This window comes from Gambusia affinis, linkage group LG19 (assembly GCF_019740435.1).
Source record: "Gambusia affinis linkage group LG19, SWU_Gaff_1.0, whole genome shotgun sequence".
NCBI classification, from domain to species: Eukaryota; Metazoa; Chordata; class Actinopteri; order Cyprinodontiformes; family Poeciliidae; genus Gambusia; species Gambusia affinis.
In genome coordinates, this window is record NC_057886.1 from 1,933,440 (window position 1) to 1,955,214 (window position 21,775).

Here is a 21,775-nt window from a genome sequence, read left to right on the forward strand (position 1 = left end):
TTTGAATGGGAAAATAAGAAAATTCAGCGATTTTGAACAAATAAAAATCGAAATTGGTGAAGCTACATGAAAAATAAATATTTTTTAGTACAAACCACCGGACGAATATAACAATTTAAATTACTTTATGATTATATATTTTCTTTCTTTTCATGATGGCTGGTGAGGCACTGCCTCACCTGCCTCCCCTGACCGCACGTCACTGCTACCAACCTTTTTCTCCCATGTCATCAGACGGGCTGTCTGGGTACCGTACTTGTCTGAACCTGTATGTGTTTAAAAAAGGAACTTGAATAAACCACAGAAGAAGAAAAAACAACAACATTCCAATAAGCCACAACCAGGGAGCGCTGTTGCTTATTGATGGACTGATTGGGATGTTCAGTTTTTCTCAAGGCTCTACGAGTTACAGTAATGATTCAAATCCAAACTTAGTGTGTTACTGTCTAAAAGATAAGTACTTTTAATAATGAAAATACGTGAGTGGAAGACATTATTGAGTTAATATCAACCACGGAAATGGCTGAACACAAGGTCTCCTCCGCACACATTGCCCAGATCATTAGACTGTCTACTCCTGTTTGGCTTCTTCCCTTTAAGCAATCTGATTCCAAGTCTTCACCAGGTTAGCTACATGAGCCTTACGTTATGAGGATGTAAATCATATGGATGGCGGACAGTTTTCAGTTAGAAACTTGGGTCAAGATGTGGATTCCAGCCTCTCACTGACAGCATGTCCTTAGGCAAAAATTGCTGTGAAATCAATCAACCGAAACAATCAGTCAATTTTATTTATAAAGCACCCTTCACGTTAAAAGGAGCTCAAGGGGCTGTACAGAATAATAAACGATAAACCCACAAGAAGATACATAAGAGTTTGTATCTTTTACCTGCTCCTTTTTGAATAATATAAAATGGCACATCAAAGTGCATAATTATTTGGCTTAATATTGTTTTTTCTGTTTTTGTTTCTTGCCTGTTTGAAATAAATAAATATCCCCAAATAAATAAAAAGAAAACATGAAAAAACACACAAATATTAGGAAAATGTAGCAACTGAACAGAGATTAAAAAGAAAAGTCAAAAGCCTTTCTGTTATTCCCATTGAGCCCACAGCGCCACGAGAATCACAATGAATCAAAATAAGTACATGTGTAAAAAATTTTTTTTTTTAAACCATGAAAACAAGACCAAAAGGTAAAAATCATATCATACACCAATCTAATAAAAAGTCAACCTACTTTGAAACCCCAATCAGGAACTGTTTAAAACTCCTGTATTGCAATACAAAGAGCAGAAATTTACTCCTTTTTATTTAAAAAAATCTATCTACTCTGGTCCTACTATTCTGTGGTACATTTCTTCCACCCTTTTTGTTTCCACCCCCTTCCGTGACACACACAGCACACAAATCCATATCTACGAGCCACACAGATGAGGGAAAGCTACTATGACATTAATCCTCTCTGGCTCAGAGCTACAGGACTAATGAGGGGCCCCTGACCTTCGCTACCATCAGGAGAACATGTGAGAAGGAATCTTACAAACAGAGATATTACAGTGGCTGCATGTTGCTGCTGACTGTGGGTGTTCAGTTAGTTCTTCTGTCCATCTAACCTGCTGTCTCACTCATCCCTAATCTCTGCTTGTGATGGGCTTGATAGTTCCCAGTGGTGCATTTGTGTTTACATAAAAGTGTGAGGTGAGAGAGATAACAATTGAGTGTGTTCGTCAGTGTGCGTATGTGCGTGTGTGTGTGTGTGTGTGTGTGTGTGTTCATGCGTGCTCTGACTGGCCTGAAGGAATCTTCTTACACTGGGCTTGATGTGTGTGGCAGACTGTCAGGTGAAGAATTTGTGAACTGCATTCCAGGGTAATTTAGATCAAATGGCACAGAGATAACCTGAAGTGATTTGTGCACCAAGGACACAAACGGTTCATTTTAGCCTCAGTGTGGGTGTGGAAGCCAAGTTAACTTACAAAATATTCACTTACTGTTAAAACGTATTTGTTTAATTAGTAATTTAATAAGTGCCTTTGTTGAGGTTTAGGTAGCATTGTTATATTGCATGAAGCTAATTTCATAATGTTTTACTGTGAACAAGTGGTTTACTCTAAGTTTGTATGTTTTGTAGCTTAATTGGGCACTTTGCAATTCATGCAAATGAGGTGTGCTGGAGCGTTAACAGAGGATAGAGAGCAGAGAGAAGGGAAGACGCTGCAAGTAAGATGGACAGCACCACACGGTTTTTCAACCAAATGGTAGTTTGTTTTGTGGAGGTTATCTAGGATTCAATTGCTCTTGTAAAGGATAAAGCAAAAAACTGTGGAATATATTTATGTTTTGCATCTTTACATTGGAGCCCTGTGGAAGTTTTTATTTTCCTCTTCAAACACAAGAGTAAAATCAGCAAAATTAACCTTGTGGCAACACAGAGGGCGATGTAACGGAGAACCTGATGAGATCTGATGAATATAGGTTTAACATGACAATGAAAAGAGTTGCTGTGACTCATTAGAAGCAGGCCTTCACACAGGAAGCCCAAATTATGGGACTTAGCTGCTGTGAAGGTGAAGACCTCTGGGTGTTCCTGCAGTTATATTTATTTGAAACGCTGCCTCTTTTGTTGTACCAGAGATGATGATTGAGGTTTGTTACATGTGAATTGCTCAGTGGAAGTAAAATGGTCTTGGTGGTTTGAGAGTCCCTGCAGTTTGATACTGAGCTGAGCAGGACGTCAGTTTTAGCAGTTTAACAATAATCAACTTTACTTAATAGGGAGCATTTAAGAAGGCAGTAGGCTGTTGTAGATGGAAAAAAAGAGGAGCAAATTTCCAGTCAAAAAACTCAGAAATGTTGAGCTTAATCACAAAAGTTTTCTTGAAAAAAATAATGGAAATTTCAAAATTTCAAAATACTAGTATTTTCAACTTTTGGAAATATTCTGAGTTTGAAAAGTCAAATACTTAAAAATTTTCAAACACAGTTTTCTAAAAGATTGCTGAGTTTATTTTCATGTTTGTGGCTCAGCTTTTTGGTCATTTTTTTTTTTTTATCTATCTACCTTGGCCCAAATTCTCCATTGCAATAAATCTCAAACATAAATGTTATCATGTGCTGTACCAGATTATAGCATAAGCTAATTTGCATCTGCAGTCCCTTGATGGAAGACAAATCAGTCCAGACCTTCAGTAGGCCATTCTTACACATGAAAACGTTTTGATCTGAAGGAAACATCCTGGCTGGATGTTCCGGGTGGTCGTCGTGGAGACGGACCTCCAGCCCAGACTCAGGTCTTCTGCAGCTTCTAAAAGCTTTTCTTCATGTACTTTTCTGGATTTTAGCTCCATAAATATTCTTATCAACTCTGAGAAACATCTGTGTCCTTGTTAAAAAAAAAAAAAAGCCCCTGCATCATGATGCTGCCACCACCACACTATTGCGTGATGTGCAGCGTTAGTGTTAGACCACCCATAGACATCTGAATGTGGGTCAACATGTTTGTTTCATCTGACCAGATGGTTTACATGTTTGCTGTGATTTCTATCTGGCTTGCAGACACAAGACTCCTCAGGGTTTTCTTTCAGCATTAGCTTTTCTTTCTCTTCTTTCATAAAGGTCAGATTTGTGCAGTGCATGACTGATGGTTGTCGTGAGTTCAGAGGTCAAATTCCCCCACCTGAGCTGTGATTAATTTGCTCCTCCTCTTTTTGTAAACTCTGAAAGAGTATAAATATTATTTGAAATTGTACTTAAAAAATTATGATTTTTTTTAATTGTTACATATTCTATTCAAATTCCCAGAGAAAAAAACTGCTTATAAGTTTTATAGCTTTCTGCAGGAAGTGTTCTCACATTTAAAGAACCATCATTTTATTTCTGTTTTTAGGTTTTAAAAGAAAAAAAAGACACAAAATCTTTGCAAAAAAAGTGGGTGGATACATGTCATTTGTAGAAAATGCAAAAAAAAAAAATATCTTCCTTTATTTTCTCTATAGTTTATATATTTATAGTTAGTGTCTTTACACTATGAAAGCTTGAAATCAGAGTCAAAATTCTTGTTTGGGTACACAATGCTGGCCTATAAAACTGATTTTGAAAAAGCACATGGTTTCCAAGCTATAGACAAAAAAAGATCTAAATTATATTCCTGGTCGCTTCGGAGTCATTCTTTTGTTGATATTTAGTGCAATTATTATATATGTATATATAATACCGCTAAACCTGCATAAGTGGGTTCGTTATCCCTTTTTGCCACAGTGGAACGTCCAAAGAACCCACAGCAGGTTCATCCTCTCTCCTCGTTCAGATGTTCTATTCAACAGAACTCTAGGAGACGTTCAAAGTTTGGGACGTTGCTTCCAAAACTAATCAGACACTCAAAACGCAAAATGTTACGTGCGGCAGGACACGGTTGTCTACAGGAGGGACATGAAAGCTGGTGGAGATTCATTCCAAAATTCCTGCAGCTGTAAGGGCAGAACTGGAACCAGAACCAGAACCAGAACCAAACATGGAGAAGCAACATTGAGCATCTATGCTCCACTAGTCTGGGACAAACTTTTAGAAAACAGCTGAAACACTGAGTTCCTTTAAATCTAGACTAAAAGTAATTTGTTTAGTTTCCTTTGATTGACAATAACTGGAACATAGATTAATATATTTGATGTATAGCTGATGATGACTTTGATTATGGCGTTTGATAACATGTAATGTAAATGAATGTTTCCTAATAGGTGACTCTGTGATTGTTTTTATGATATAAGACACTTTGATCTGCCCAGTCGCTTAACTGTACAAATAAACGTTACTTGTAAAACGCAGTTTTTTCATTCATTCATTCATTTCTTTTTCTGCGTTGTGCTTTTTCTTGCATGCTGTTGCTATTTCCAAGAATTTATTTTTCCTCTCCACATCTCTCCACACTTCAGAATGAATGATATCCAACAGCTAATCATTGGATTCCGACATTCTGACTAGAATCCACTTCACACCTCGTGGAGCAGTGAAAGGAAAGAAGCACCCGAAAACTCTGAAGCTTGGTCAGCTTCTGCAGACCGCGGGTGAGGGTGGAGGTTTGTGGGGGATGGAGGGGTTCTCGCTGAATTTTTTTTTTTTTTTTTTTTTTTTTTTCCCCAGGTGTTGCATGCGGCTCCGCCCAACCCCTGTCCGCCCAATAGCCCCCCTTCCCTTTCCCTCCCATCCGCTCCCTGTGCATGGAGCAGGGGGAAGGGCCCACCGCCACGCAGGGGCTCCGAAGGTCCAGCAGTCCGATAGAGCAGTGAGATCCGAACTGGAGGGAAGGAATCTGCTGCCCAGCATTCTGTCTCCGGACCGGGTTGAGTTATTTCCTGACGGACAGAGTTTTCCTTAGAGCTCGTTCCGTTTCTCCTCTGCCTTGGAGCGCAGCGACGGGAATCTCTGCCACTATTAGGACAGGATGTCGGACCTTCCAGTCAATGACCACCTCGCTGGGATCTTATCAGATTTTGAAGGTATGCGGGGCGGTAATATTGAATTACTTTACTGCAGGCTGAAGTAATGAGCGTAGTACCCTTCCCTAACAGACCCTGGCTGGAGGATATTCATTTTATTTTATTTAAAACAAAATAAAACAAAACAAAAAAACAGGACACAGTAGACCTGTTTAACTTTTTGTGATAGCTTTAATTTTTTTTTGCCAAATATTGCTGTTATGTTTTTCGTTTTTGTTTTTTTACACCAAATAATAATCCACTAATTTAAAAAAGTTCCATTTAGTTTCAGAGTGCAGAGCTAAAGCCTGTTCTGGGTTGTAATGTAACAGGACTCCAGTTCAACTACCATGTGAAAAACATTTAATTCACCTGAATGTGGCTAGGGTATGATAAGTGGATATCAAATAGTTTGGTGTGTGTGAGTTTGTGTGTGTCTGCGTGTGTTGTGGGAGTGGGGAATAGTATCTCCAGATCGTCAGATGCTCTGAATGAGCTGCTGTGAGACTGCTTCCTGCCTGCTTCCTGCCTGGTTCGGGGTAAAACTCTGCAGTCCCTCCAGTCAACGCAAGTGTTTTAGTGAACAAACATGCGTACAGTACAGCATGTGTTGGTAGGCCTCATGCTACATGCTGCGTGTCTTTTGATGCTGGAATTCAAATTAAACTACAGAGAACTTCCCAGTGTTTGAGTTTTGCAGATAAACATTTTAAAGACGTGATCAATATCAATAGATAAGACATTTAATAGAACATTCACTGAATTCTGGGAGATGAAGGCAGAGGAAAGGCTTTTCACAGTGAGCAAAGTGAGGTTGACGGCATCAACTAACACGCTCTTTGGTTACCTAGCAACAATGTTTCAAGTTTTGTCACTGTTCCTAATATCTGTTGTAAAATAAAAGCAGTGCTTAGTGAAAGCTGTGGGTAAAACAGGAAAGGTCACTCCACCGGTTTGACAGAATTTCAGATATTTTAAACAAAATCAATTCAGCAATTATGGATACCTACTGACATGAAATGCTCGCATCATGATACGTTTTTCAGCCATATTGTCCAGCCCTATGATGTCATTCTGGTTCAAATTCAGTTAAAGTCATAACAGTCCAATCAAGTCATAAAGGCCCTTTAAATGTAGTCTGTCGAAGGAAAATGTGAATAGTTACAACAGGTTTGCTACCTTTCTTATAAAATATGGAATACTCCTTTAATTGGCAGTTAAACGTTACGGGGTCTGTTCTTTAGTTTTATAAATACAAGTCTATCACACACACAACAACACTAAATGTAACAATAATGAATAAAAAACCACAAGTACGGTATTAAAGGAACAGAACAAAGTCAGTGAGGATTAATACAAGAAAGGTTTTTAAAATTCTTCTGTGTGTTTTCAACAGCGTATGGGGACCTGGTATTTTAAACTATGAGGTCTTAAAAAATGTTTTATTTGTTTTATCTTGAATATTCCCTTGGCTATGAGGGATTAACATCATTTCATAATTATTGTCAGCAGTCTGGCTGTGCTAATCAGTCAGACGTCTGTTTACAACATGCAGCAGACAAACAGAACCTGCGCCGCCTTTTCTGGGCTGCAGATCCAACAGAGTCTGTGAGCCCTGGGTCACACACACCTTACTTTGGCAGATAATTTTCTCACCACTGCCCTGCGTGTTTTAGGAGTTTCCTTGCTTCAATTGACTGTGATTTCAATTGACAGGTGTTTGCTGAACAGCAATCAGCTGAATCAGGCGTAGAAAGGTAGGGAACTCTGTGATGTCGCTCTGAAATTGTTAGGTAGACCTGCCTCTTAAAATTGCCATTACTGGAAAAATAGATTTTTATTTTTTTTTATCAGTTTGGTCACTGCTCATGTAAAAATGACCACTAAGCTTGTGGCTGTTCCAGACACTTTGTGTTACTTTTACGCTGATGCAAGGAAAGGTCACCCAGAATATTTAAAATCTACCGTATTTGACTAAATTCTACCATATAAAACTTTGATGGTAGAGCACCATGAAAGTGCTCTATTTTCCTTATTTTGCAGATACTTTTCTCACCACTGAATCTCATGAGGTATTGTCATGAGGTATTCTCAGCTTTCACAAAGTAATTACCCTTGAAATAAAACACCTTTAAATGTGCTGCCATTACTTGTCTTCGCTCATACCTGGAGTTTAAATAAAGGCAGCACGTTGGAGCAGTTTAGGGTCTTTTTCTTAGGCAATTCAATTTAACTTGAATAGCACATTTCATGTACAGCGCCATTCAAGGTGACTTACATAAAACAGATTCTGACACAAAAAAGGGAGCTTAAAAATTAAAATTGAATACCAAAAGTACAGCACATAATGGTAAATTACTGAAATGCAATAGAGCCTTGATACTACACACCTTTTGTATCTGCCTTCCATTCGGAACAGGGAGGTGCAGCAGTCCTGTCTTTAAGTGCAGTGTTAACAAGGATTAAGTGCTCTGGCTGTCATGTGATGGAGCTTTCATAATCACACTGAATGGATTTCTGCTTGCAGCGCTGTGAAAGAGCATGCTTCCTCTTGCCTCTGCCCCTCTCCATCACCTTTGAAATTTTCTCTATAATCCATCAAACGTTAGAGCTGCTGTCAGCGTTATTAAAAAGTTTTAGCAGCCTTGTTGAAACAGGGAGTATGAGGTACAGATTAAGTTGAAACCGTTAAATAACAGGCCAACATCAAGAAAATGATTAATGGACACCAGAGCTGCTCAGAGTGAGGAAGCGTATATAGAGGAGGAGACCGCCCCAATTTAAATAGTTTGCTCTTCCTCGGGGTTATCAGTCATGGCTCACAGCCCTGCAGGGACAGCGGCAAAGACAGAAAAGAGAAAATCTGCACTACTTTGATTCTGGTCCTCAACATTCTTCTGTGTAGACAGGTGCTTCTCTGGGCCTCTAAACAAATTAGTTTAAACGGTTAGACAGGGTCTCTGCTGATCAATTTGACACCATGATTCCACCATTAGACATTAGCAGTGGAGATAGAGGAGAAAGATAGGCAACAGGTGTGGATCAGTTACCAAGGTACCAAGATGTTTCAGCTATAACGTCCATACTGTTTAAAGATTTTTCAATGAAATGACACATTGTATATTACTTGTTGCTCTCTGTATGGAGAATAGAGGTTGTAGTTGTAGTTGTGCCCTCTCCCACCTGTAGCTGGCTCTCACTGGACACCTGGCAGAAATCCTCTACATGTTTCGTTTGCCTTGAACAGTGTTTTCCAACCCTGGTCCTCCACGCCCACTGCCGTGTGTGTTTTAGGAGTTTCCTTGCTTCAGCCCAGGTGATTTCAATTGACAGGTGCTTGCTGAACTGCAGTCAGCTGAACTAGGTGTTGGTAAAGAGGGGCAACGTCTACAGCAGGCAGGAGGACCAGGGTTGGGAAACACTGGCCTAGAAGACAGAGGATTTTTTTCCCCCAAATGACCAATTTTATTAAGTTAGCACTGTTTTTAAAGTGCAGCTTTACAATCTGTACTCTACTCTCAGTGGTGTTGAGATTTTTTAAATTTTTATCTCCCTTCCTGGTATTCTCAAAGATTCTCAGAGAGAATCTCAAAGATTCAGAGAGCTCCAGCCCTTTGGTCCGTTTATTTGGAACAAAAGCGGTCTTGACTTTTTTTTTGTTTGGTGTAGTTAGCTTTCATATTGTGATTTTTTGAGTGGGCCTTAACCTTTAAAGTCACACCGCTGTCCTTCTGGACAGCAATGACAGAAACACGTCGAACTATAGAAGTCCTACGTGTGGCATTACTGTTGTGCATATTTGTGATGTTATTAGAGCTGCAGTAACATTTTGAATGTTGAGAGCAGATCCTACAGGATGCACAATGTGGTGTTTAAAATTTTGGAACGGTGTTGGTAAATGCTGCTGCAAGCTGAATAAGACGAGATGCTCTGCACCTCCTGAATTCTTAGTAAAGGATGGAATTCTGTGTAATTAAGGAAGAAATTCTTAGTAATAAAAGATGGAATTTTTAATAAAGTAAGGAATTCTTAGTATCAGAGGATGGAATTCTTAGTAATAAAGGATGGAATTCTTGTAATGGATGACGGAATTCTTCGTAATAAGACAGATTTTCTTTGAAATAAAGAATAGGATTTGTAGTAAAGGAATTTTTTGTAATAAATGATGGAATTCTTAGTCATATACGACAGTCAAAACGGACAGAATCTTTAGTAGGAAAGAATGGAGATCTTAGTAAGAAAAGATGGAATTCTTATTACAAAGAATAAGAAAGGAAGGGACTCTTAGTAATAAATGATGGAATTCATAGACATAGTGGGCAGAATTCTTAGTATCAGAGAACAGAATTCTTTGTTATAAATATGGTTACAATATGTTGAGCCCGTCATAATGTAAAAACTTGACATCTTGGATAAACGCATGTGTAAACTCTATTAAAGGGCGCAGTTTACAAGTTTTATTTACGCTCTTGTGGTTCTGCTAAATGTGAATCTTTTGAAATAAACAAGTCCAGACTCAACTCCTCCATCTTAAAGTTGTTCCACTTGGCAGGTTGAAGTTCTTGTCCTCTAAATGTTTACCAGTTCACTGCTCAGTAATTGCAGGGAATAATTACGTTGTTAGTTGAAGAAATGAGCGTACATTTCTTCACACTTGCATGTGTTACTTTAACTTCAACAGTCTCCAGAGACCAAACAGATGATGTATAGAGATAGATGGCATTAGCAGACAATTTCACTCACTAACCTTAAAGCAAAAAGAAGAATCAGAACAAAATTTGGTCCAAGCTTTGAGCAATGTTGGGTATGTACATGGTGTGATTTAGAAGGAGCTAGTGCACCTAGAACAGGCACCACAGGAAATGGAATATGACAACACAGGTGGAGGAATAATGTTCAAGCAGACAACCGGTTCATTGAAATAGTGCAGGAAGATCACCAGACACAGTAGATACAGCTCAATAGTATCCACACGGTGGATACAGCTCCTTAGTGTTGGCTTTGGGATGGCCGGATCCAGACCAAGAACTCTGCTCAGGAAGAGCAGCATGCACTTCCTGAGGAGGCTAAGATCTTTTAACAAATGTCTAAAGTTAGATGTTCCATCAGTCTGTGGTCACCAGTGTCCTATCCTTCAATGTGGCATGCTGGGGCAGTACGACTTCCGAGGCTGACCTTTCCAAGTTGGACAAACTGATCAGGTGGGCAGGTGGTCACCTGGACTCTCTGGCTACTGTGGCACAGAGGAGCCTGTTACACTGGACAATGGCGGACACTCTGCACACGTTCATCAGCAGCCAGAGAGGTCTGTTCAGAAGTTCCAAAGTCCAGGACCATCAGATGGAGGAACTCATGCAGTCTAACCATCCAGCTGCTCACTGGGAGGAGGTCTGGGTGTGTGTGCTGCAGGGTTGTGTCAACGCTGCCCTGTAATGGAATGGCAATCTGTCTAGGGCACAAACCCTGCAAGGATAAGTGGATATAGATTATAGACAGATGGAAAACTAAAACAATCTCTGTCTTTCCATCCATCTGTCCATCCTCCTGGTTGTTTTTGACAGAGTGATGTACAGTATTTCTGCAGTTAGTACTGGGAACACTGGGAGAAGGCAGGGGAACTGTCATGACATAATGATCATTTTAACAACAATGTAAAAAGCATTTTTTATTTTATAAAAGTTACATCCTGTAGCTTTAAGCTGACCTTAAAAGACTGCTGTTGTTATTTAGCTCTGATCAATCAATAAATCAATCAATCAAATTTTATTTGTATAGCACATTTCAGCAGCAAGGCATTTCAAAGTGCTTTACATCATATCAGACACAAAAACACAATGCAACATAGAATCAACAATCAAAACACAACATTAAGTCAGGTTCCATCAATAAATTTGTAATTGATTACGTTTCAAATACAACTCTAACAAGGTGGGTTTTTAGTCGAGATTTAAAGGAAGTCAGTGTTTCAGCTGTTTTACAGTTTTCTGGAAGTTTGTTCCAGATTTGTGGTGCGTCGATGCTAAATGCTGCTTCTCCTCGTTTGGTTCTGGTTCTGGATGCAGAGCAGACCAGAACCAGAAGACCTGAGAGTTCTGGAAGGTTGATACAGCAGCAGCAGATCTTTTTTTTCCCCCTCCAGGGGGTCTTTTTGTGGGCTCTAGTGTCCCTTATATGACAGTAGGCTGACAGGAAACGGGGAAGTAGAGGGGGGAAGACATGCGGCAAATGTCGTCGGGTCTGGGAATCGAACCTGCGACAGCCGCGTCAAGCGCTGAAGGCCTCCAAACGTGGGTCGCACTATCCCCTACGCCACCGCAGCACGCCCAGCAGCAGATCTTTAATGTATTGTGGTGCTAAACCATTCAGTGATTTGTAAACTAACAACAGTATTTTAAAGTCTATTCTTTGAGCTACAGGGAGCCAGTGGAGGGACTTTAAAACTGGTGTTATGTGCTCTATCTTCCTGGTTTTAGTGAGAATGCGAGCAGCAGCATTCTGGATCAGCTGCAGCTGTTTGGTTGATTTGTTGGACAGACCTGTGAAGACGCTGTTGCAATAATCAATACAACTGAAGATAATGGCATGGATGAGTTTATCTTATCTCTGATGTTATTTTCCAAACAGAAAACCAAATGAATGTAGCACCAAAGAGGGGTGAGAGGTGCCATTTTAGAGTTGAGGCACGCACTAACACTATAGTGGGAAACTCTATAATGGGGCTGTTAACAGGAGGTATGCACTGATGATGGTGATAATGTTCATGTGTAGGGCCCGCCTGCATCACGTTGACGTTCTCCCCCTATCTTTCCCACTCAGATCTAGTGAAGATATGCAGATTCTGGAGAGTCATTTATAGCTCTGGGCTGACTTGCCTGAGGATGCAGCAGTAGTAAGTAGTTCCCTGAGTTCAGCCTGGTCTGTCTGGGTGGAGGCAGCAGCTGGGAGAAACATGGGACCACCAGCTCAGATATTACCTGCTGTAATTTCATTCTCAGAACTCCAATTTCATGCCTAATTACCTTCCCTCAGGATGTGTGTCATATTTTGTAAATCCAAAACATTGTTGTTTTTTTTTACGACTGAGCATTTTTCTACATTTACTTTTAAGTCTATTAAGTGTAAATGCAGTCCATGTTTCTTAATTAGCAAACTTTTAGAAACTTCTCATTTTAACTTTGATGGCTATGTAGGAGTTTTGCATGACATTGGAAGATTGTATGCTGCCTGGGAGTCAAAACTGTCTGTCTGTCTGTGTCCGTCCGTTCGTCTGTCTATCATCAAGCACATATATTTTAGTACATAAAATATGTTGAACTGAAATAATGTCAAGCAAGGAGTACGGATCACAGATACCAGTGAAAAATCAGTGTATGTTTCAGTGTGTAGTAACTGGGCGTTCTCAGCAGCATATTTTTATTGTGTATTGCCACATTTCATGGATTGGGCCGTTTACTTGGCACACAGTCCCAGGAGTGTTGATGTGCAGCCGATTGTTCCAGGAGGAACATATAATCTCTCTCCAGTGTTGTCTGGGTGTGAATGGGATCTTCTCATAGTTGGATACACCTGGCTTACAAAAGGCATATATGGGAGTTATGGCTGAACAAAACTGAACAATATGTCTATACAAATGGTGGTAAAATAGTTTAGTCTACTGAACTATTTTTTACACGTTAGAACAAACTAAACCAAATAAAGCAGAAAGCCCATAGTGTGGTCTCCAGTGTCTGAGAGCATTAGCCTGTGGTGGAAAACTACAGTTAACTTTTAACCTCTAAACCAGACATGAAGGTTATCTAACATCATCTTAACACAATTTGAAGCTGTATGAACTGCCATCAGATTCATGGTTCACTGTATGTTCATATTGAAAGGTGGAGTAACTTTTCACTGAGGTTAATTAGAAAATTTGTATCAGGTCATTTACTGAGAACTGATTCTCAATCCCCATAGCTAAAGCTAATGTAGCTTAACTTCCTGAAAATGTTGATGCTGGTTCTTCAATTCAATTCAACTTAATAAAACTTTATTCATCTCCAAGGGGGAATTTAAAAGGTGCAGAGAACAGGACAAATCTGAGTCCAGGAGATGCACTGCTCTGAGGACAAATGTGTTTTCCCTCGTCTGCATCTTGGACATCTCAGACGGATTCCAGAGTTCTGAAATGTGTCATAATAAACAGCAGGTTTCATAGATTGTTTGAGTCACATATCTGCAGGCCAATCAGAATAGCTGACCCCTGTCCACCACAGAAGGCACCAACTATGGGCATGTGAGCATCAGAACTGGAGCAGGAAGAAAAAGGTCTTAATGCTGTGGCTGCAGGCCCATGACTTTAACTCCTTAAAAGAATAAACCTTTTTATGTTACATGTTCACATACTGTTAGGTTTGCCATTAGTGTAACTCCCTCATCAGAAACATACCTGGACTGTTGCCTTGTTTCTTTCATGCATGTTTGAGAAATCTTTTAATCTCCATGGCAACCATTCAGCTGTGCAAAACGCATGGTTGGACCTAGCCCCGCCTTTGAGACACAGCTCCTCCTCAGAGCTGCAGATTCTGAACTTCCACCTCACAGAGCAGCTCTGTCCCGTAACTCCTCCACTCAGCTCCTTCAGACTAGCCAGCAGCAATTAGCAGACACCTGGTAGAAATGCTACTGAGAAGTAGCTCATTATAAGAGCTACATCTCAGTAAAACGCTCCTAAAAAAATTATTAAAGAGTTGATAGAGGAGTGATGTTGTGGTAACTTCCTGAAAGCAGTTTCACAAAGAGCATTCATTTCTTAAAGTGACAAAGATCCAATTTCAAGGTTTTAAATTGCAAAGCCAAATTTCTTTCAAGTTATATTTGATATATTCAGGATTTTTTTAACAATTGGAGGTAACAATATTACTTGATTGTTTTATAAGATGATTTTTATAGCTCAAAAACACATGATACTGCCCCTTTAAGAAATCAATGTGATAGGAAACCTCGGGTTCTGCTATTCATGTGACTGTTCACTGACATTTATCATTTAATAGTAATCCTAACCATGGCCTCTTTCAGCAGCATAATGCAATCTACCCCTAAGCAAAAATGCTTCAGGAATGATCTGAGAAGCACAAGAATGAGTTGAGTTGAGATTTGGACACAATTGTATTGAAAAGGCAGCTACTGATAAGGCAGAGTAACACCTTCTCTGACTCTTCACCTGTCAAGTATGGAATGTTTGGTATTGGACCAGAAAATTTCCTATGATTTTATTAAACAGCCTGGGCTTGTGTCAGGAAATATGACAACAGCATTACACTGAAGGATAAAGTTCATACCAGTGGGACTTCTACATGCATGCAGGTACTTAAAACACATGTATATCAGGTGAAACAACCTGCAGGAGGATGGACAGACTGACAACCCTGCTCAGGTATTCAATGTGCCTGGATATGTGTGTGCGTGTGTGTGTGTGTGTGTGTGGAGGGTGGGGGTGAGAGGGAGAGAGGGAGGAGGTAATGAAGAGACAGAGAAACAAAGTTAGGTGCTGGCTTTAACAGATGACATATTGTCTAACAGGGTCTGCTCAGGTAAAAGGTAAAACGGAGCTGAAATGAGGCACATTACTGTCACAGGTAATTATTTCAGCAGAGTTTGAAATGGTGCCAGCAATTACCTGATACCAGGACGTCTTATCTACTGCAGGGAGGGCATGTCTGTGCCTGCAGCCTCGGTGAACCAAGCCGAGTCCACACATACACATCCTCAGACTGCCTGGAGCCTACAGAAGCTGAGGGCCAATAGCTGTGCAGCTAGGTGTGTGATTTAAGGCTCGCCTGCTACCAGTCATTAGTTTTGTTAGCATATCTCTTGAAGCTAGCACATAAACTGCCTCAAACACAAATTGTTGCTCGTTAATATGGCATACAGCAGCTGCTCAGGTTTGAACATGTGTTTCATTTTTATTTAGCTAAAATTAGGCCTCATTGCACCTAATTATTATTTTTATTTCTATCACAAAGATATCCAAGCAGACACTAGCTAAACAAAATTAGAATCTTTTTCTCATCAGTAAACGTGGTACAGCATTCTTTAGCACATGTTGACATGTTGCTCTTAAAGAAACAATACAGTGTTTCTTTAAAAATGCTTTTAATGAAGGCCGGCTCCCGTTATTTATCTTATTATTTGCCTTCATTTGTCTCATCGCAGCCACATGGGACAAATGGAAGGAAAGTAATTTATGGTTTTCAATATGTTTTACAAATAAAAGCACAATTAAAGCTGCAGCTTTGTTGATGTTTGTCTCTGCAGACTGAAAACAATTCCCATCTCAAGTCTTCTTCAATGATTTACATCATGTCAGAATGTTATTGCCTCATTGAAAACATATCTGGAGAGTTGTTTTGATTTCTTAATGGATGTTTGAAAAATCCTTTAATATCCATGGAAACCATTCAGCTATGTAAAACGCCTTTGAGACGCAACTCCTCCAAAGAGCTGCAGTTTTTGAGTCTCCGCCTTACAGGTCAACCCTTCCCTGCCACTCCCCAACTCAGATCCTTCAGACTAGCCAGCAGTAATTAGCAAACACCTGGTGGAACTGAGCATCTGCTGACCTCATTATAGGAGCAACTTCTCAGTAAAACAGTGGTAAAAATGTTGTATAAAAAGAGGCCATGTAGTGATGATTTCCTGAAGACAGTTTCAGAAAGAGCAGGAGTTTTTAAAGAGACAGAGACCCAATTTCAAGGAAGCAAACTACAAAGCTAATTTTTTAAGTCATATTTGATAAATGTGGCATTTTTGTAGCAGAAGGTAATATAGTTACTTGATTGTGATAGAAAATGGTACTCTATGCCCGAAAACTTTAAAAGATGCTTTTGAGGAAAAGATGGCGCTACTGATTTCATAGACCTGCTATCAAAATGTTTGGTTAGTTTTTTTTGTTGTTGTTATACAAAGAAATAAATTAAATCCTACCAATATGAGCGGTTAATTGACTGAACAATGAGCCAAGTCTTGGTAGGTATTTTATTCCACCACCCTCAAACCCCCACACCCTTTCATGTTGTGTCACATTGCAACGGCTGATTTTTGTAATGAAACCCCCCACTTGATGTCCTGACTGCAGCGACGACCTCAATCTGCCCTTTGTGCTTACAGAAAGAAGGAATGTGTGTGTGTGTGTGCATGTGTGCGTGGGCGTGTGCATGCTTGTGTATGTGTGTCCTCCCCTGTAGAAGGGGACACTTTTCCCATAGAAGGGCAGGCCTTTACACTTCATAAGCCAACAGACAGAGGTACAGCCACATGTGAACTCTACGTTGGCATTTAGCCGTTAGCTCTTAAACATGACTGAACCAATGACTCTTAATAAACTGGTTTCTTCTGAAAACATTTATTCAAGTTTTCTGAATAACTGAAGCTTAAACAATTAAGCTTCAATTATTCAGAATACATTCTGAGTATTGTATTAAACAATACTCAGAAATTGACATTATGTTGGTCTAGATGTTCAGCAAAACTTTGCTTGAAGTAATCCAGTCAAGAGGTCATTTTAACTTTCCATGCCACCACAGGAAGTTGTACTTTTCAATAGTAGAGTACTTGTGTTGAAATGCATGTCTTCTCAAGCATGAGTTTTAAAAAGGAGCGGCAGGAGAGGAAGCTTTGAAAAGTGGTAAGCTCACTGTTGCATTTTCTTTTTTATTAGATATAGGCCACTATGAGATTCTCACAGATTGATAACTTTATATTAAAATACATCAGTTTCCTGGATTCAAAACAGAAAATGATAAATTGTTCAACACAACATCTATAATTTCCTTTATATCAGTGTGAAGGCACAAATATTTCCCCTGGATAAAGAACTACGGTATTAATTATTAGTTCTAATAATATTATTCAGACCAGGTCTTACTGTTATCTCATAGTAAATCTGACTTAAGCAAACATTTAGAGGTCATACCACCACATTTAGTAGTTTAAATGATAACTTTGCAGAATAATTATTTGTTTTTTTTTTTTGTTTTTTTTTTACCATTGGCTATTTTAACAGTAACCCAATATAAATAAACTGATACCAGGAATATTAGTTGGGCTACTGTCTAAAATTTTTGCCACTGGAAATATTTTTTAAAGTTTGGGAATATTTTGGATTTTATTAAATCCAGGTTTTAGTCTTTAACATTTTAAACATCAGATATGAACATTTGCAATTTGCAATTTTTTAAAGAGGTATAGAGCAGGCGACTGCATACAGGTTTTTAGTCCTCAATGGAGCCATTCTGCTTTGACCTCTGACTTCAGCCCATTTCCTGTCTGATTACTGTGAATAAAGGGCACTTATACAACAAAATCTTTATAAATAAATGATTAAATATCTGAAATGTAGCTGAAATGGTACATCTGTGACTAGCTGTTACTTTTCAGTTGTCTAAGGATTTCTAAACTTTTCTAGTAACTTACTGAAACTCCACATTTGCTCATCTCAATTTAAAAAAAAAAGCCCTTCTGGGCTTTCCAGTCTCAGTGCAGCTGAACTGATCTGGGGTTTTTTACCACTGACCTTTATAATGACCTGAATATTCCTTGTCTCCATCTGCAGCACTGAAGAGATCGTTCGACGATGAAAACATGGATGACATGACGTCCGTCACCTCAGCTTCCTCTGTCTCTGCCTCCCTCTCCCCCTCTTCCTCCCATTTCATCCTGAACCACAACAAACCCACCATGGGGCCAGGAGGAGGCGGCCAGTCTCCTCCTGCTGCCGTCAGCAACAATAGCATGATCTCTGCAGCAGACTCCCACATACGTCTGAGCTCCGGTCTCAGTCCTGTCCTCAAGAGCCGCGCTGTAGGCACCAGCTTGTCCTTCAACAGAGGAACCATGAGCAGGCCAGTCGTCCCCAACTCCAGCTCGTCTGTGACCAGAGCTGCTTCCTTCCAAAGCAGGTTGAACCCCAGCTTCTGCTCCACACTGTCAGGGCCTGGCAGTGACAATGACAGCCTTTACAGTTCTACGTCCAGCCTGGAGTACTCTACTGGTGGAGGCCATACCACGCCAGCTAACAAGCTGTCCTCCTATCACAGCCCTCCACCTCAGAGGGAGTACTATGGATCTAAGCTCAACTGGTCACAACATCAGGAAGCAAATACGGAGAAGTTCTCCTCACATGGGAGTGTTTTCAAGTCGGAGGAGAATCAAGGGCCTGAGCTGATGCTGGATATGAGAAAGCCTCAGGTGTTAAACCATGGGACCATGTCAGTTCTTGACTACCAGCTTCCAGGAGAGGGGAACTTGGGAATTCTAAGAGATGGTGGTGGAGGCATGTCTCCAGGAATGAAATATGTCGATGCAAATTTTAACTGGAACGGTCTGCGTAGTGGAAACTCCTTTGAGGAATGTGGATCAAAAGAAGTTTCTCAAAAGCGGCTTCGGGCCATCAAGAGTCCGCAGCCCAAAGCCAAAGAACCTCCACGTCTCAACAAGTTTCCCTTGGATCTGGACAGCCTGGTGAGCAGCGTCTCACCGGCCTCCCCTACCAAACCAGGGGTTGGACTGAGGAGCCCAAAAGCATCAAACCATTCCCAGCAGAGTGCAAATTACCTTCAGAGCTACAATCCAAGCCCTCCATCCACAGCTGCCAGCCCTTCAGCCTCTCTCAGCAGCCTAGACAGTTCTTCTGACACACCAGTTCGACCCAATAACTATCCACATTCACCCATATCTCCTCGCTCTCCTGTTCCCTCACACCATCCCGTCACTGCTCTAGAGAAGAGCTGCTCTCCTGCACCCTTTGGCCTATCCTCAGCTGAGAGTCTTCAGAGGGATCAATTCTCACAGTCCCAGACTGGACACATGGTCTCCAATCTCCAAAGTCAATTTAGTCCTTCCAGCACCTTCAGCTCCAGAGTTATTGGATCTTTGGAAGATAGCGAATGTGATGAAAAAGAGAGTGTGGACCTGATCTTACAAAGGATTGCTTTGTTCTCTTGGCCTGTCGCAACTGACACCAACACAGGACCCGCAGTCCAAACCCCAAACCTGACCCAACGTACTGCTGGGTTGTCGCCTAATTCTGGCTGTCCCACCAAGGATACAACCATCACCATGAGAAAGGAGGGGAACAAGAAACATGGAGGTGAGACAGGAAAATGAGATTGTAGGATTGTACGATTGCACGATGTGTACGATTGCAGAGTGTATGTGTATGTGCGTGTGTGTGTGTTGTATAGAAGTGCTGACAGGAAATTTCTGTCAGTTTTTTGAACGAGGATGCTCACTTGCACAAAATAATGAAGACTGATAGAAACGCAAACCTTGACCTCATACCCATAGTACAGTCATGATTTCTATTCCCCCACACCCACAGACACATACACACACATACACACTTATGAACACCTTGTTTGAAATGTGTTCCTCTAGCCCTTTACATTCATTTAAACATCATATCTAAGCAGTTTCTACTTCATTTTGTTTGCCTAAAACAAGAGTTTGTCCTCAAAAACGGTAGAAGCTGCTTGTGATTTGATTAGTCATTTTCAGATATGATTAACGTCAACATATACTCTAAAAACATTTATTCTTTTACCTGGTAGAAAATATTTCTCTAGTATTCTCATTGTCTCAGTTGAAAAACACGCTGAGCTTAAAGGTGACTGATGATCAAAAGGCAATTATGAATGCTAACATGTATGTTGAGGCTGAAACAAGGGGTAGAGTTTGTCTTCAGAACTTAAATTGGATTTAATATTTAGATTTATTTTGAGTGATTTCTATCCTCTCTCATCAATGATCGTGATCACCTCAGCTATTATGCAAAAAAACTAATAATGTGGAGGTGGGTGTTCAAGCCTGCGTTCTCATTCCTCACAAAGACAGCAAACAAACAGCTGCATCTCTCCCTGGTTGCAGCAGTCGCTCGTCCCTCACCTTGAGGGGAAATATCATGACTCTCTCTGCCTGAATTATCCAAAGTTTTACACTGAGCTTTAAAGTGTAAAACTTTGTGTTCACCTCCACACAGGACAAAGTTTGATGATGTTGAGGTGAGGTATGCTGTTCAGTTCATAATCTGGAGCTCTTACGCTGGTTTTAATGATGGTTGAACATCATAACACTTGAATCTTAAAATTTTCAAAAATGAGAGTAAATCTTGACAGCACAAGCTTGCACAGCACAAATTTGACACCAAATTGCTTTGACTAAAGCATTTTGTGTCAACATAAATCCTAGAACTCCAATGTTTGGTTGTGTATAATTAGCACTTTCTGGTCAAATAAAACAGCATCCTGAATCCTAAAGGAGTTTTCATAAACAGGATAGCACCTGATACCTGATATTACGTATGAAGGATTTGTCTTAGGGGTTGTAATTACAGCTCAACTGCACTTGGTAAATAAATGTTTTTCTCACAAATAGTCTGTGAATCCAAAGCGCATCCTTTAGAAGGATGAAACTTCCTTCAAGTATCTCTTTGATCCGGTCTAATGAGACCTCAGGATGTTTACTCAGTCATCTTCTGAAGTACAGATTGAATACACTCAGTTTCGACAAACCAATCTATCAGTTTGAAGACACACAGCTGTGGGGATTTCCTCCGCTCTGGCAATCCCATCGTGGAGGTACACCTTCTCTTTATAGACGAAAGCCAGATGAAACTCGTTGTTCTGCTGCACTCAGCTGATAGATTCTGTTATGCTCCAAGATGTTGATGTTGATGCAGAGAGCAGGCAGGAAGTAGGCAAATGGAAATCAATCTGAACTTTAATCACAGACGATGGTGCAGGGCAGGAAATCCAGGAAGTTGAGGTAGATCCACAGATGAAGGCCTGAAGCATTAGAACTGCAGCCAAAGCAAACAAAATAGGCCAGCAGGCAGAACGGGAAGAACTGATCCTAATGCAGACAATGGTGGGTTTTAACAGCAGGACCCAAGTATGAGGTCTAGCAGTAAAAAACTAACTAGAGCATAGAAACAAAATCAGACATGAAGTCATTACTATAGGAAACAGAGTTTAGATTTATGGCCTAAACCAAAAGCCCGGGCTTCGGTTTGACAGCGGAGAAAGTCAAACTAGAAAGAAACAATGTAAAGTCACGTTAATCTAATCATTGTAGTGCAAACAGAGGAGAAGATAGTTAAGGAAAAAAAGAGAAAAAAAGCCAACGAGACTGTAACAAGAGCAGTGCACGGCATGGGCATGCGGCTCCGCCTTGCTTTGCTCGAGAATCGGTGAGATGGGCTGCTATCAATCACACATCCCAGGGGATTCGCACCCGACTCACCCTGCAGCTACAACAAATGACAAGA

At 40.3% G+C, this 21,775-nt stretch overlaps 1 protein-coding gene across 1 annotated transcript in view; it reads left to right on the forward strand.

Annotated features, from left to right (window-relative positions):
* Positions 1-5,246: 5,246 nt before the first annotated feature.
* The window catches only part of sept12 (septin 12), a 50,645-nt gene continuing 34,116 nt past the window's right edge, over positions 5,247-21,775 (forward strand). Inside the window, exons 1-2 of the mRNA XM_044099114.1 lie at positions 5,247-5,496; positions 18,065-19,600. Of these exons, the coding sequence (XP_043955049.1) occupies positions 5,442-5,496; positions 18,065-19,600 (1,591 nt within the window). The 5' untranslated portion in view covers positions 5,247-5,441. The remainder of the gene's footprint in view (positions 5,497-18,064; positions 19,601-21,775) is intronic.